This window comes from Hemiscyllium ocellatum, chromosome 43 (genome assembly GCF_020745735.1).
Source record: "Hemiscyllium ocellatum isolate sHemOce1 chromosome 43, sHemOce1.pat.X.cur, whole genome shotgun sequence".
Classification (NCBI taxonomy): domain Eukaryota; kingdom Metazoa; phylum Chordata; class Chondrichthyes; order Orectolobiformes; family Hemiscylliidae; genus Hemiscyllium; species Hemiscyllium ocellatum.
The window spans coordinates 15,059,455-15,075,201 of NC_083443.1; the positions used below are offsets into that span (position 1 = coordinate 15,059,455).

General features: G+C 37.8%; 1 protein-coding gene across 1 annotated transcript in view; it reads right to left on the reverse strand.

Moving 5' to 3' along the window:
* LOC132834906 (anthrax toxin receptor 1-like) overlaps positions 1-15,747 on the reverse strand; it is a 123,045-nt gene that overhangs the window by 95,045 nt on the left and 12,253 nt on the right. The window contains exons 2-9 of the mRNA XM_060854025.1: positions 10,189-10,260; positions 10,029-10,100; positions 9,768-9,849; positions 9,609-9,642; positions 6,555-6,634; positions 6,395-6,463; positions 4,968-5,048; positions 3,947-4,007 (exon numbers count right to left, since the gene is read on the reverse strand). Of these exons, the coding sequence (XP_060710008.1) occupies positions 3,947-4,007; positions 4,968-5,048; positions 6,395-6,463; positions 6,555-6,634; positions 9,609-9,642; positions 9,768-9,849; positions 10,029-10,100; positions 10,189-10,260 (551 nt within the window). The remainder of the gene's footprint in view (positions 1-3,946; positions 4,008-4,967; positions 5,049-6,394; positions 6,464-6,554; positions 6,635-9,608; positions 9,643-9,767; positions 9,850-10,028; positions 10,101-10,188; positions 10,261-15,747) is intronic.

Sequence of the window (15,747 nt, forward strand, 5' to 3'; positions counted from 1 at the left end):
GTCTCTCAACGATAAAGAATACTTAGTACTGATTAAATATGAGTTATGTACTTGCCCTCTTTCTGTTTTACTGTATTGTTACACATGTATGGCTGAACTTTTGAGCATTTGATTATTTGTCAATTTTCATTATCTGAAGGTTCTCTATATTATGCAGAATAATGAAGATTCTGGCTTGTGTCTTCGATACAGAGGAATAACCCCTGAGCTCACTTTCATATTTTTAAATGGCATTTTGGTGTCTACCTACCAGAATAGTTTCCTTTTAATTGAAACAATTTTCAAAATATTGAGCTTGCCATAATGTTGAATATAACTGAATATTTACCTGAAATCTTCCAAAGACTGATCAATATAATCTATTATATTGCATAATTAAACAAAATAGTTGTCAGATATTGGGTAATTATTGTTCTATAAGTATATCACAATTATATAGGATGTTTTTACTTTCTTCTTCACAATATTTAAAAAATATTGGAATGAAGAATCTAAATAATGATAATGACTACCACAAGATACTCAAGTACACTAAAAAATAAAAAAAATGAAAAATGGCAGGCATGAGGCAAACAAAGCCGTGAGTACAAAAATTGTGGACTGCTCTCTTGTTAATGTCACAGGGTTTAATCACGTCATTATAGCTTACATCTATGGTTCTTCTCATGTCCTACTTGCCATGTCAGCTGAGGTACAATACTAAACCTCTATTCTGTCAGCTAGCAACCAGTTCAAATCTCTAATAACATGTCATCACAATAAAGGAATCCTGTTCAATTTTACATTAAATTTCCTTCCGTTTCAAAGTCGTAGACCAGTTTACGAATCAAACCCTTGCTTGTGCCCAGCTATACGTGATTAATATGAAAGCTGAATGCCGAAATGGCTAATTCTATTTAATTTCAGGTTCTGACTGTGACCGAGTCCTTTTCTTTCTTAGTTACTGTCAGATTGTACATTTGTCGATTTTGACAAGATAGCAAAGGGAAAAAGGTCAGCTCTGAAATAATCGGGCAGCGCTGGCAGCGAGATGGTGGGTTGAAGCTGGTGCGCGCTGGCTGTGCTGTCGGCTCTGTTTTTGTGACTCTGATGAGAAGCTGACTGTTTGCATCCACACCTGGTAGTTGACGTGGCCAGTAGGATGCCACATCCAGCAAAACCTTTCAATCATGTCTCTGTACCATGAGCATAATCAAAGCAATGATGCTGTCAACTTGTATACAATGCACCTCCAACTCCAAACTGATGGCCTGTTTACAGGCTGCACGTCCTGGTCATTTCAAATCAACCTTATTACGAAGATAGCAGTGCGTTGCTCTGTATCAGGAGTTGCAGGATGCAAATACTGTTCATGAATCCATCAGTACGCAGGCAGAAAGCATGAAGTGGCATGTTATAGAAATAGTGATATCTTCACACATGTCTGTCATAATTCAGGAATGCCATTTATTATTATTTTTCAATTCTGTCAGTGCACACTCTGTACTGACAGATTGGACTACGTAAACATTTAGCTAGTATTTTACAGTGTAATATTAAGAATATTAAGGCTTTCATTTCAAAAATGCCCTCATTTATATAGTACAAGAAAAAGGTCAGAAATGGATGACCATTAATTTATAAAACATAATTTCTTATGGCTTTCAAATATATGCATTTCATTTTATAACAGTCAATAATGTTCTCTTTTTAATTGTTTTCATTTTTAATTTAGAATTGGGGAAATATATGGAATCAATTGACTGAATAGACTCAAAGTGACAGTTTCCTATATTTTTAATTCAGTGCATCATTCTGACTGTAGAATGTCAAAGTGTAAATGTTAATGAACATAGTAAAGCAATAGTGAGGAATGTTAACTTTGATGGTCAGATTCATTTTTGCCAAATTTCTTTGACAAAGTTTGAAACTATAATACCTGTCACAAACGAATTAAATATGTAACACATATTAAAGTCCACATTTGAAATGTGAAATAATTTTATAGAAACAAGCTTTTGATTCTACCTTTGGTTTTTGAAATTATCATTAAGTTTTCACATATAAAGACTTAATGTTTAATTTTGTATAAATTCTATGAGGGCAATTATAAGCTAACCAGTTGGTAGACACAGGAGAAGAACAATGTAGAATTACAATCCATCCAAAATCATCAGTTTCAGAATTATTTAGTTTTAAAATTATATCCTATATAATTACATCCATAACTTGATGAATGGTGGTGTAATATTTAACCTGCATATGAACTGAATTTTGTTGCTATTGCAGGGATTCTATGACAACTAATTGAATATGAGGTTAATTACAAGTTTTAAGCTACCAAGGCAGCATTGCTCAAATTTGTAAATTATATTGGTATGAGAAATTATTTATCAAAATACTATTCCACTCCTATTATTCACCTTTCAACCATTCTTAATTAAATAATTCAACCCAACATTTTCACCTCACATCAGTCACAGGATTATTCTTTGGCTACTGTTACTGAAGCACCAATACTGGCTGTACAAATCAATAAACAATTTTAGGAATAACACTCAAGATTATGGGAAAAATGGAAAAAATTATTGGGAATACAAAGACTCACAAAATATTTATCTATCAAAATTTCATACCCCATGGAAAGTGACTGAGCTTTAATTTTTCACTCACAGGAGAAAAAGAAACTTTGCAGAACCTGGTATCAAATACATTACTTAAAGCATATGAAGTAAAATTTGTCTTAGCTAAAAATGGAAAGTGAATGGGAGAAAATGAAATGTTTTATCCTAAACCTCTTTCACGAATGTCCCTTTTACATTAATGCACAGGATGAATTTCACCCTCATCATTGCAGGAAACTGTACAGTGGTCTTCGAAAGGAATGAACTAAATGGCTTTAATCTATTATATTCTTGTCTACAGCCTGAAAACTGTCAAGACATTCCCATTCTTCTAGACTTCATAGCATACCTATTGATATAACTACAAAGGGCATCAGCCACAATATAGAACATAATATGTGGCGCAGTGGAAAGCAGTTTCTGATTCTACTTCTGTGCCTTAGCAATTGATGTCAATATTGATTTTCTCACTGTACACTGCAATGTTAAGTTTGTCTGAATATCTGAAATAAATTACACTGCAACAGTTTCAGTAACCGCACAAAAATAATTATTGGCATGCACGCTGGTCAATTAAACTCTTGGCTTTAGCTTGATCAGCTGGATCCATGATTTTTGCCTTGATCTCTATTACTGGTCAGCTTCCACGCAAAGTCCTTTCCCTTTACTGATTGGGCGGTATTCGCTCACAGTGGTTGCTTGTATTCAAATTATGACTGATGCAAGAAGTGATTGTAAAAGTATTTTGAAAAGTTATAAAATCAGGAAGTATGATACAAAATTTAGTACTCATTATTAGAAGCTAATTATACATTTGTGCCCTTTTTCTTAGAAGATAGGAATGTAAATATGAATGCCAATCAGTTAGATATGCAGTCAGTGAAACCTTTTCTCATCTAGGTGGTGTCTTGATTCAAAAGGTTGTGGACAAAAGACTGTTTTAAAATGTGTTATCCACTTAAGCATCTCTAACATTCCTTTCAATGCAAGATTGTGGTTGTGAATCTGATTGATGTCATACAACTTGTGAACCACCTTCAGATATGAACTAACTTATGTCCTTTGTGTTACAAGTCTAGGCCTGATTGCTTTTAAGAGAACCCCGACTATAAAATAATAAAGAAACTGGTTAAGCATGAAATTTACAAACTGCACAAATGTGCATATTACTTTGTTTCCTTTCAATCTGAGTTCAATTAGTGATTAAATGAATAATGCAAAGATGCTTCTCTAGAATATATCTAAGCCACTACATTACACTTTCTTAAAGAATTCTCTTTCATCAAGGTTTTAGTCTTTATCACTAAATGATGGGTTGTTTTAGATTAGAAAGCCAAGCCTACCTCCTGCACAGACATGTGATGGTTCAGCCGCCAGAATTTCAATGCAAGATTTCTTAAGAATCTGGTAAAATAGAGACAGAGTCATAAATATGTATAGCATAGAAACAGACCCTTTGGTCCAACTCATCCATGCTGACCAGATATCCTACATAAATCTAGACCCATTTGCCAGCATTTGGCCCATATCCTTCTAAACCCTTCCTATTCATATATCTATCAAGATGCCTTTTAAATGTTGTAATTGTACCAGCCTCCACCACTTCCTCTGGCAACTCATTCCACGCACACCCCACCCTCTGCATGAAAAGGTTGCCCCTTAGGACCCTTTTAAATATTTTCCCTCTTACCCTAAACCTATGCCCTCTAGTTTTGGATTCCCTCACCCCAAGGAAAAGACCTTGTCTATTTACCCTATCTATGCCCTGGATGATTTAATGATCCAGCTCTAAAAACCTAAGGTCACCCCTCAGCTTCCAACGCTCCAGGGAAAACAACCCCAGTCTATTCAGCCTCTCCCTATTGCTCAAAACCTCCAATCCTGGCAACATCCCTGTAAATCTTTTTTAGACCTTTTCAAGTTTCACAACATCCTTCCTGTAGCAGGGATATCAGAACTGCACATAGTAATCACTTCCCATGCGGTCTCTGCTTTCTCTCTCTTTCTCCCTTTTGAAGTGCCATTGTTTTGATATTTTTTCCTAAAGTTCCAAAATAATGCAGCAGCTTGTAAAACAGTAATTACTACTCCTGAAATTAGTTCAACTGAAAACACCTCAAAAAAAAACAAACAGCTCTTACAGCCACAATATTTTTTCCTGTCCTCCATTTTGGATTATCCAGAAACCTTTATTGAGAAAGAATACTTCGATATCCAAAGAATTCAACTACAAACATACTTATAAAATGGTAGTTTGCATTTTAAATTCATTTGAAATAAGGAATGGAGAATAATTTGTTGCTTAAAAATTGCATGAAAGCACTATTTTACTTAAAGCCACTACAGCATCCAAGTTGAACCTACCGAATCAATTACACTTCCTAATGCTTGAAATCCACCTTTCACTGGGAAAACATGATCAATGCTGTCAGCTATCTTCGCCAACTAGAAAAGAATGGAAGTTCATGATTAGAAAAAGTTTGGGTGGTGAATCATTGATACTTTATTTTCTGGTTTTAACTAGACAATAGACACTAGACACCCCTTAGGTTTTTAGAGCCACATAGCCCCTCATTATACAATCAGAAAGTGCTGGAGAAACTCAACAGGTCTGGCATCATATATGGAAGGAGAAACAAGGGTAGCATTTCATGCCCGATATTTCTCTTTTCACAGATGCTTTTAAATCTGCTGAGTTTCTGTAGTGCTTTCTATTTGAATGTCAGATGCCTGGTTTTTAATTTACTCTATAATTTCCTGAGATATCTGCATTGCTGTTCCAAGCCTTCTGCTGAGAACTTTCAAATTTCATTAGCATAGCTCCACACTATTCAAATCAATTTGACTGTGAATTTCCTAGTTTGCCTGTGGCATACATTCACACCAAGAAATTGTGTTGTAGACGGTCTGAAAATCACCAATTGGCAGGGTAAATTATAGGTAAATACAATGACTGCAGATACTGGAAACCAGAGTCTAGATTAGAGTGTTGCTGGAAGAGCACAGCAGGTCAGGCAGCATCCGAGGAGCAGTAAAATCGATGTTTCGGGCAAAAGCCCTTCATCAGGAATACAGGCGGAGAGCCTGAAGGGTGGAGAGATAAGAGAGAGTAGGTGGGGGTGGGGAGAAAGTAGCATAGAGTACAATCGGTGAGTGAGGGAGGGGATGAAGGTGATAGGTTGGAGGGGAGGGTGGAGTGGATAGGTGGAAAAGAAGATAGGCAGGTAGGACATGTCATGGGGACGGTGCTGAGCTGGAAGTTTGGAACTGGGGTGAGGAAACTGTTGAAGTTCACATTGATGCCCTGGGGTTGAAGTGTTCAGAGTCGGAAGATGAGGCGTTCTTCCTCCAGGCATCTGGTGGTGAGGGCCCTTACATATATCTCAGCTTCAAAGAAGTATTCAAACTCTGCAGCTCCATCTCTTCAGTTTATCTGGGCAATTTTGTTTGCTTGACTTTTCTTCACATCCTCAAATTCCTCATGAGAGTTCTGTGAATGTCAGAATCCAATTTTTCTTTGCACCTTTGTCCTTTATAATGCATTTGGAATGACAAAGTCACTGGAATGGCTATCCACAGGGGCAGTCCCATAATTGTCATTATTATGAAGGAGGAGGTGCACAGACAGAAGCATGGACCTCGAGATACTATTGCAGGAGACCTCAACAAACTCACTGCTAATTCCTGGAACTGTTTCCTGGACCAGACATTTGCAATGTGCCATTTGAGGTGTGAGAAAGCATCAGGAAGAATTTATTAAATAAATCAAATTGCGAAAATGCAACATATACCTGTGTTTCATTGAAATCTTTCACACCAACGCAATAAATTGTAGCTCCATAACTTCTGGCCCTATCAGCCTATGCAAAGTAAAGACAAGTTTGTCAATTTTTTTATGATTGAAAACAAATTGGAGATTTAATTTCTTTTCGATTGCTTATGGATACTTACTTCCCGTTGTGCAAGATCATACAAACGATCAATTAATTCCCCATCTGTCAATGCAATGATGACACTAGCAGCTCGAAACCCTGTAATTGCAAATCAGCATCAGTATTTTTCCAGCAAAAGACATTTCAATATCATGAAATTATGCATAATTTAACTTACCATCCAGTACTTCTACAGCATTTAACATCTTGAAGTAACTCAGCATCAAACCAAGTCAAGGAAAAGTAGCACTTAAAGATTTTTGAATGCATGTCCATTGACTAATAACCCTCCAAGGAGAGGAAAGAAAATATATCTTCTTGTTAGCAGGATAACTTTGATGTGGTAATATACTAAGTTCTACTAAGTGAACTAATTACTCAACTAATACAATCATTTCCTTGAAAAATTAAAGCTGGTAGAGACAAAAAAGCTAGCTTGAGCTTCATAAATTACAAGGAATTAGCTTGAAAGAATTCTAAATGAACATATGCATCCAAAGTTCTGCAATTTAAAGCAGTCTTTTTGTCTTCCGTCTGCTTTCTTTCAAAAGTATACTTTGCTCACTGCTGTTCATTCTTGTGCATTAGAAGACCTCTGCATAGGAATTGATTTCCATCCTCATTATGACTGAAATGCACCGAAAAACATATGACCTACATATTGGGCTGGTCTGAAAATGTGTTGCTGGAAAAGCGCAGCAGGTCAGGCAGCATCCAAGGAGCAGGAGAATCGATGTTTCGGGCATGAGCCCTTCTTCCTGAAGAAGGTCTCATGCCCGAAACGTCGATTCTCCTGCTCCTTGGATGCTGCCTGACCTGCTGCGCTTTTCCAGCAACACATTTTCAGCTCTGATCTCCAGCATCTGCAGTCCTCACTTTCTCCATATAGGGCTGGTGTCAACATTATGATCAAACCAGAGGCAGATCAAACCAGAACTCTACTCTTGCCTGCCTGATGTCCTCCAGTCTCAGAATCCCAAACTTATTGCCGCTCTCTTGGCTTGCCATTTTTAATGCCCCATTCCCCACTCAACTGCACAAAGATGTATAAAATGCTTTCTAGCTTTGCACCACCACCCTTACCTCTGAGCCGTTTTAACCAGAGAAAGATTTTTGGTTTTCATTTTAAAAATGAACTTAAATATTGTCTGGTATTAGCTTTTTGCTTTCCATTGTAGTAATGTGCAGTGGCAGCGCCGTGTATAAAAGTCAACGCACATTAAAATCAAATTTCCCGCTCTCTGGGGAGCTGCATTGATTCATGGGTGATTTTCCAAAAAGCAGCAAATTTGATCTTAATCCATCATGACTGCTTGATGCGCTGCCACTGCTACACACTAAAATAATCGTGTAGCGAGAGACTGGGAATTAAATTATTTTAATTAGGCTTTTCAGTGTGGATCAGAACATTTTCTTAAATATTGCAACTTGTGATTAAGGCTGATAAAACAAAGTGAGATCATATTTTAAACAAAACCAAACATCAGAAAGAGGAGAGCAACAGACTGCAATTAAGAAAGAAACAAACAAGAGATTGTCAGGCATTTATAACTTATATCTTCATTTTCTATACTGCTGATGAAACTCAGTCTCTGTTTGACTATGGGCACAGGTCAGGTATATTTCATTTGACAACTGTCATTTCCAATGGTGTAGTTAGAGATTGTGTTACAAGTTAACAAATATCACACTGATGCTGCAGATGAACACAGAGATCCAAGCACAGTACTACAAGACAAGAAGGACATTTTCTCTTCTCTGGGAGAAAGTGAGGGCTTTCGGGCTTATGCCCGAAACGTCGATTCTCCTGCTCCTTGGATGCTGCCTGACCTGCTGCGCTTTTCCAGCAACACATTTTTCAGCTCATTTTCTCTTCTCTGCCAACCTTCCAGTGGGCTATTTCAAGCTAATGGAACACACTATTGACTACAAAGCCAACCAGTACAAATCTGTACCCAGGGACAAACACTGGCAGCACCAGCTACAGTAGCACACCTCATATATTTAAGAGGAGTTTTGATTTGAACATGAAATAAGTTTATAAATTTCCCATTGCAAATACAATACAGAGAAATTGCTTGTCACTATTACCAGATTAACAGCCCCAATTAGGGAACTCATATTCTGTGGTCAACCTGGCTGACCTCATTACAATAACTACTAATGTACATAATTCCCAGTCTCAGTATTATGCAGGTAAACGTGCTAAACAGTTGCTTTGCAAAGACAAGAAAAATATTGGAGTGAGCTCCGAATGAGCTATTGCTATGGCTTCTGCCAACTGCACAGTACTGCCAGAGGTCAGGAATAGATCATTTGTTTATTTCACTGCTGCATCTGAGGATGTACCAAGGAGAAAAATCTTAATGTTGGGTGTGTTTACAGTAAAAACATGAAAAATAACTTCTTTGAGGAGAAAGTATGGAATGAACTTGTGATAGAGGAGCTATAGAAAATACGTTTTTAAAAAATGCTTTCTAGCTAAAGTTTAAATGATCCTCGGAGTGAGAAATTATGCTGACCATTTGGCATTATTTTATGTAATGCACGGAATATTAGAACCATACAAAAGATTGGTTGATCTCATACATCTCACATACATTGCAACATATTAAAATCCACAAGTTGAAAATATTGACAACAGTACTAACTTGCATTGATCTTCAGCAGTAGGGAAATAAGATTAGCACTGAAATATAGAAGGAAATAGTTGAAGAGGTCACCAAAGAGGTAAAAGAGGGTTGGGCTGTTAAATCTGGTCCAATCAGGGAGCCTAGCTGACAGATAAGAACAGAACAGAAGACGTTTAGAAGATAAATTATAAAGCGTTGGGTCTAGGGAACTAAAGTCCCAATAATGTTGCTGCTGATTGTTTACAATAACGGCTGAAAGGAAGGAAGTTGAAATGGAGGCATGAATCAGAGAACTACAAAATATGGAGGTGACAGAGAGGTGTTTGGATGGTAGCTGTAGGAGTTATAGAAGTTACAGTGTAGTAGGGAATAGTACAAAGTGATTTAACCATAAGGATTTGGACCAAACACGGCCACCGGGAAATAAGGTTAACACCCACCTAAACTGTTTTCATGGTGAATCTGTTCAGTTGCCTGTAACAAGTTTAAATGAAACACAGTTACTAAATAACATTGATATGAACATTGGTATAGTGACCAAATCAACACATTTTTAAAAGAAATAAAATTACAAACAGAACTTATGCTGTAAATTATACCTTTCTGAAGCCCTCGTGCATGAATGTATCTCCTCCAGGCACAACATTCCGAAGGGTTTGAAGACCTTCTCGTATGGCTTCTCTTTAATTAAAACATAATTACTCAAGTTCAAAAAATAGTACGAAACAGTGAGTTGGCTAATTTCAGTTAATTATTTCAAGACCAATAATGAAAATCTCTCATTTAAGAAAAATTGGGCTTTGTGTAGCAAACAAATACACAATTTGACCTAAATTTGAGCGAGCTGAGACAAGACTTACCGATTTGCTGTTAAACTCATTAAGGTTGTACTTCTTGTGGAGAACACAATAAAAGACATTCTTAACTGAGGACTGAAAACAGTTGATTATTAGTGATATTCCTTTGAGTAAACTAACTATTTGATTGGACAGTAAATATGTTAAATAAACTCGATGATACCTCAAATATTTCTCAGCCAGAAGTTCAACAAAAGAATATATTTCAATCCAATGGTTCATAACACTTCCAGACCTGAAAATAAAAAAAAGTAAGATGCGCAATCAACATGAGTCTATGTTAGGCTGGACTACACAATTAGTAAGGAAATATTGAAGTGCTAGGGGTGTTATCATTTGAATGAGACATTAAAATCTCCTGTTCTCTCAAAGTGGGTGTAAAAATTCCATGACACCATTTGAATGATGTTAGGGAAATTCTCCCCATCTCCTGGCCTGTACCACCAGAAACATATTGAAATGTAAGAAATTGGAACAGGAGCCCCTCAAGTCTGCTCTGTCATTCACTGAGATCATTGCTGATCTTCAATTTCAACTCCACCTCCCTACCTGATATTAGGGATAGTACATTATAACCTTTCCAACCAAGATGATTTCCCTTAGTTTCCAAACATCTGTCAACCTCAGTCTTGAATATACCGAACAACTGAGCATCCATCCACAGCCCTCTGGAGTACAGACTTCCAAAGATTCATAGCTCCCTGAATGAAGGAAATATTGGGGCATATTTTATTTCTGAATTAGCCTCATAATAATTTATGAGTTTTACAAATTCAATAACTACTAGCCAACTCTGGCCAGAGTTTATATTCTATACTAGGCAGTTATTAGGTTCCAATCAGAACTAAAGAATATATAAACTTGCTGCAAACCAACAGAGAGGTTCTATTTCTTAGTTGTGCACTCTGTAAACACTCAATACAAGTTTAAACAAGCCATGAACCTGGCTGATGATTCACCAGTGCTCATGTGCCTTACATCTTAAAGGGACACTGTAGCAATATAGCATACCCTAACTGTAATACATAATAGTTTACACCATCAAACATTGCATACATAATGATTGAAACTGCAGAAGTTTGTTTATCAGCCCATCTGAAAGGGTTGAGGTAAGTTTTTTTGGGTGCTTTCATGTACACTTGTTGCTTCTCTGGATGAGTTGGTTTTGCTGGATGACCCACCACCTTTGCATTTATGTTTGATTTCTGAATCAGTACTTGGGCATTCCTGGTTTTTTGCTTTGGTATGGGGCTTTGGACAAAGTTGAAGGTTGTTTTAGATCTCTGTGAAGATTTTGAAGGCTCTGAGTATTTGTAATAAGTACAATGAGTGGATGAGTGCCTAACCATTGCAGTTTCAATGACTATTCTGGCCACACTCACCATGACCTCAGGATCAGTAACTGGATATGTCAGAAATCTTCAATATTCATAGCTTGATAAGACATGCAGCCCAACAAATAACACAAATCAGAACAAGACACAAAAACTCTTAAAGAATTAAAGTTGTTCCTGAGTGATGCTTCCAAACTCCTGTGTCCTTCTCAACTATCTAGAGCTCTAACACCAAACCAGCTGTACATATATCAAGAAAATGATGAATGCAGTACGTGTATTTACAAAGATTATTCTTATTACATTTTGTGTTAAGAGAATTCATTACCTGGGTAAATCAAGATTCACAGAATCTCTATCGTGCAAAAAGAGGCCATTTAGACCATCAAGTCTGCACCAGCCCTCTGAAGAGTAGAAGGCCCAGACCCCCACCTTATTCCCATTGCAATGTATTTCCCATGGCTAATCCACCTAGCAGGCACATCCCTGGACACTACAGATAATTTACTATTGCCAATTGAACTAACTTGCACATCTTGGGAAACCAAGTTCCCAGTCTTTATTAGAGACAGGATTTCCTCAAAGCAAAAGAGCCAGGCATTATGATTGTTTGATTCAACCCCAGTGTTTTCACACTGTTGATGCTCAGTTGGTATCTGAATTCATAGAGGTAGAGGCCATTTGGCCCATCAGGCCAATACACCAACCCTCCAATGAGCATCCCAGCAAGACCCCTACCATATCCACGTGACCCTGCATTTCTCCTTGGCCAATCCACATAGCCCTCATTGTACAGATAGTTGGCCGATACTTGAAAAGTAACCGTAAGTCCATCACGTTACTTGCATTCTGTAAGAGTAGAAACTGGATACACAATGTAGAGTGCTGCTGGGCGAACCTGTCTAACCTATGAATTTATGACTACTGATCCCAGTGAGAAAGCCCCGACAGCAAGGGCCAGCCTCCAGCTGCAAGTTTGGACAATGCTTTGCAGCTCCATGTTCATGCCTGATGTTATTTTTAAATAATAATTCTCCCATTTGCTATTTTGCCTGCAACCAAATTTCTTTCCCACTTTCTTTCAAATGATTCTGAACCACAGGTGGAGGAAAAATTTTATTTTTTTTTTCCTTTGCTTAAAACTCACTGCAAAGAAAGCCAGATAGTCAAAAGTCAGCTGTCTTTTCTGTCACTTTAGCACATATAGAACAACACATCCTCCAACTTAGCTACAGCATCATTGGAAAGATCCTGTATCACCCAGACAAAGTGAATTGCACAAACACTCTGAGTTAGCCACACTTCGCAGTTTTGCATGTTTTGAAATTTTTTCAGCACCTTTGCCCAGCTCAAATTAGCACAAATTTTGTTTTCAGAATTCAACAAAAGATAACTAACAAGAAAAGTGTGCAATGTGCTAATGAACATATTGCCTCCAGAAATAAAGACTGTCAGCAATTTGAATGCCTTCCAGACAAACAATAGCAGCAGGTAGCAAAAGCAAGGAATAAAAGCAGATCCATTCAAATTGCTGTAAATTGCATACAATAAACAGACATTTACTAGGTAGAAGCAGGCTAGGTAGAAGCAGGCCATTTCGTACAGAGGCCCATGTTACTATTCTTACTCTATATGAGCTTCCTCCATTTACTTCTTACCACCACGTTAATGTATGCTTCAATTCCTTTCTCAGTAATCATTTAGATTAAAAGAAAGGTTAAGCCACCATAATTCCAGAGGAGCATAAGGTTGCTCTATCATCAGGGAGAGGCAACTGGTAGGGTTAAGTATAGCAGTTGGACCATCATGTTGAGGTCATACAGGACATTGATAAAGCCTCTTCTCGAGTACGAAGTGCAGTTCTGACTGCCTTGTTATAGGGCAGATATTAATAAACTGGAGGGGGTTCAGATGTTGCCGGGAATGAAGGATTTCAGTTATAAATATAACCTGGGACTTTTTTCACTGGAGCGTTGGAGGTTGAGGCTTGACCATATAAAGCTTTATAAAATCATGAGGGGCACAGATAAGATGAATAGAAAAGATTTTTTCCCTAAAGTGAGAAAGTTCAAAACTTTAAGGGGCCATATTTTAAGGTGAGAGGAGAAAGATTTAAAAAGAACATGAGGGGGGCACTTTTTTTACACAGAGTGGTTAGTGTGTGAAATGAACTGCAAGAGAAAGTGGTGGGTGCAGGTACAGCTACAACATTTAAAAGACATTTTTATAGGTTCGTGAATAGAAAAAGATTTGGACAGATATAGGCCAAATGCAGGCAGGTGGGACTAGTTTAGTTTGGGAACATGGTCAGCATGGACTAGTTGAACCAAAGGGTCTGTTTCCATGCTGTATGACTCTAATTATCTCCCCCCCTCCCTAAGTTGATTGCAGGTTTACACCTGAGGTTTTGTAGTTTTTTTTAAAACTTATTTTCTAATCAACTTGCTCAGAGATGTTATTGTACGCCTCTGGAACAGGTTGGACTTGAACCCAGACCTCAAGATTATAATACAGTATTATGAAAAACTCATAATATGAAACAGCTGCGTGTAATGAGTGTTTTAGCATGATTTTTAACAAAACAGGTCTTTAAATACAGATGTGGTGAGATGGTGTGTGTCTGCCTCTAACTTCAAAGATTGTCTACCCTTATGTCCTTTCCTAGGTGATAGGCCGCCAATGGCAGCTACACTCCACCTCATCTCCAGGCTCTACATTTCACATTACTTTGCAGACTATCTGGAATACTCTATTAGAGCCCTGTATGAGAACTGTTGCACTGAACTCGATACTCACAAATTGGACTCGGTCTGCCATTTTAAATACTGTGACTACAATGGCAGGTCAAAGGCTTGGAATTCTGTGGCAAGTATTTCACCTCCTGACTCTCAAAGGCTGCCCACTGTCGACACTGCACAAGTCAGAAGTGTTATGGAAATTTCCCCACTTGCCTGAATGAGTGCAGTTCCAACCACATTTAAGATAATCAACACCATCCAGGCAAAGCAGTCTGTTTGATTGGCACCACTTTCACAACTTTCACCATTCCCTCTCTGCGCTACCAATAGTGTGTGTTATTGATAAAATGCATGGCAACATCTCAACCAGGCTCTTTCAATAGCAACTTCAAAAGTTGCAAGCTCTATCACCTAGAAGGACAGAGACAGTGGTGAGAAGTTCCTCTTCAAGCCAGACACAATTGAAACTTGTTTCCTGATGAAGGGCTCTTGCCTGAACTATTGATTCTCCTGCTCCTCAGATGCTGCCTAACCTGCTGTGCTTTTCCAGCACCACACTCTCAACCCTCACAATTGAAACTTAGAAATACATTGCTACTCCTTTGTTGTTGCTGTGTCAAAATCCTCAAACTGCCTTCCTAACAATGCTGTGGATATAGCTGAACCATCTGCAAAACATTGATTCAAATGGATGACTCACTCAAGGACAATTAAAGATGGACTATAAATGTTGACATAGCCAACATGAAAGTACAAAAAAACGTAAGACCCATGAAATAATAGACTTGAAAATAACAAACTTGACAAAAGGATTAAATTTACCTGTTGAAGCATGCACAAAATGTGTTTAAGACTTTTCACTATGACAGGGCTGGTATCTCTCAAAAAAATCAAATGGTTGCTTCATATTCTTCAGAGTCATCCTTCGCCGCTGAGGTGAAAATAGCCACAAACTTTAGCAACCAATGGTGCTTACAATTTCCTGTTTATAGCAGTCTGAGCATACACATTGAGGAGAACCTTTCCCTTTCTGTAGCAGCATGATTGAAAGAGTTTGTGATGCAAATTGAAGTGCAAAATCATAGAGGTGTCCCCAATAATTGTTAGTTTGTCTTCCTGAAGAATTAAAAGCATGGTAAAATATGAAATTTGGAACCTTTCTAAATAAAATTTTGATAAGAAAATTAACAGGTGCAAAGCAGAGAAGACAAAAGAAACTAATTAACGTGACTTGGAGGTGCCAATGTAGACAAAGTTAAAAATCAACTAGGAGAAAGTGAGGACTGCAGCTGCTGGAGATCAGAGCCTAAAAATGTGTTGCTGGAAAAGCGCAGCAGGTCAGGCAGCATCAAAGGAACAGGAGAATCGACATTTCCGACGTAAGCCCTTCTTCAGTTAAAGTTAAAAATCACGCAATATAAGGTTGTAGTCCAACAGGTTTATTTGGATATACTAGCTTTTGGAGTGCCGCTCCGATGAACCACTTGATGAAGGAGCAGTGGTCTGAAAGCTAGTGCTTCCAAATAAAGCTGTTGGACTAAAAACTGATTAAGGTATTGTCATACCAACAGGAGTCTCGCCTGCCAGAGATAGAGATGTACAGCATAGAGAAAACATGTTCAGTCCAACTTGTTCATGCCAACCAAATAT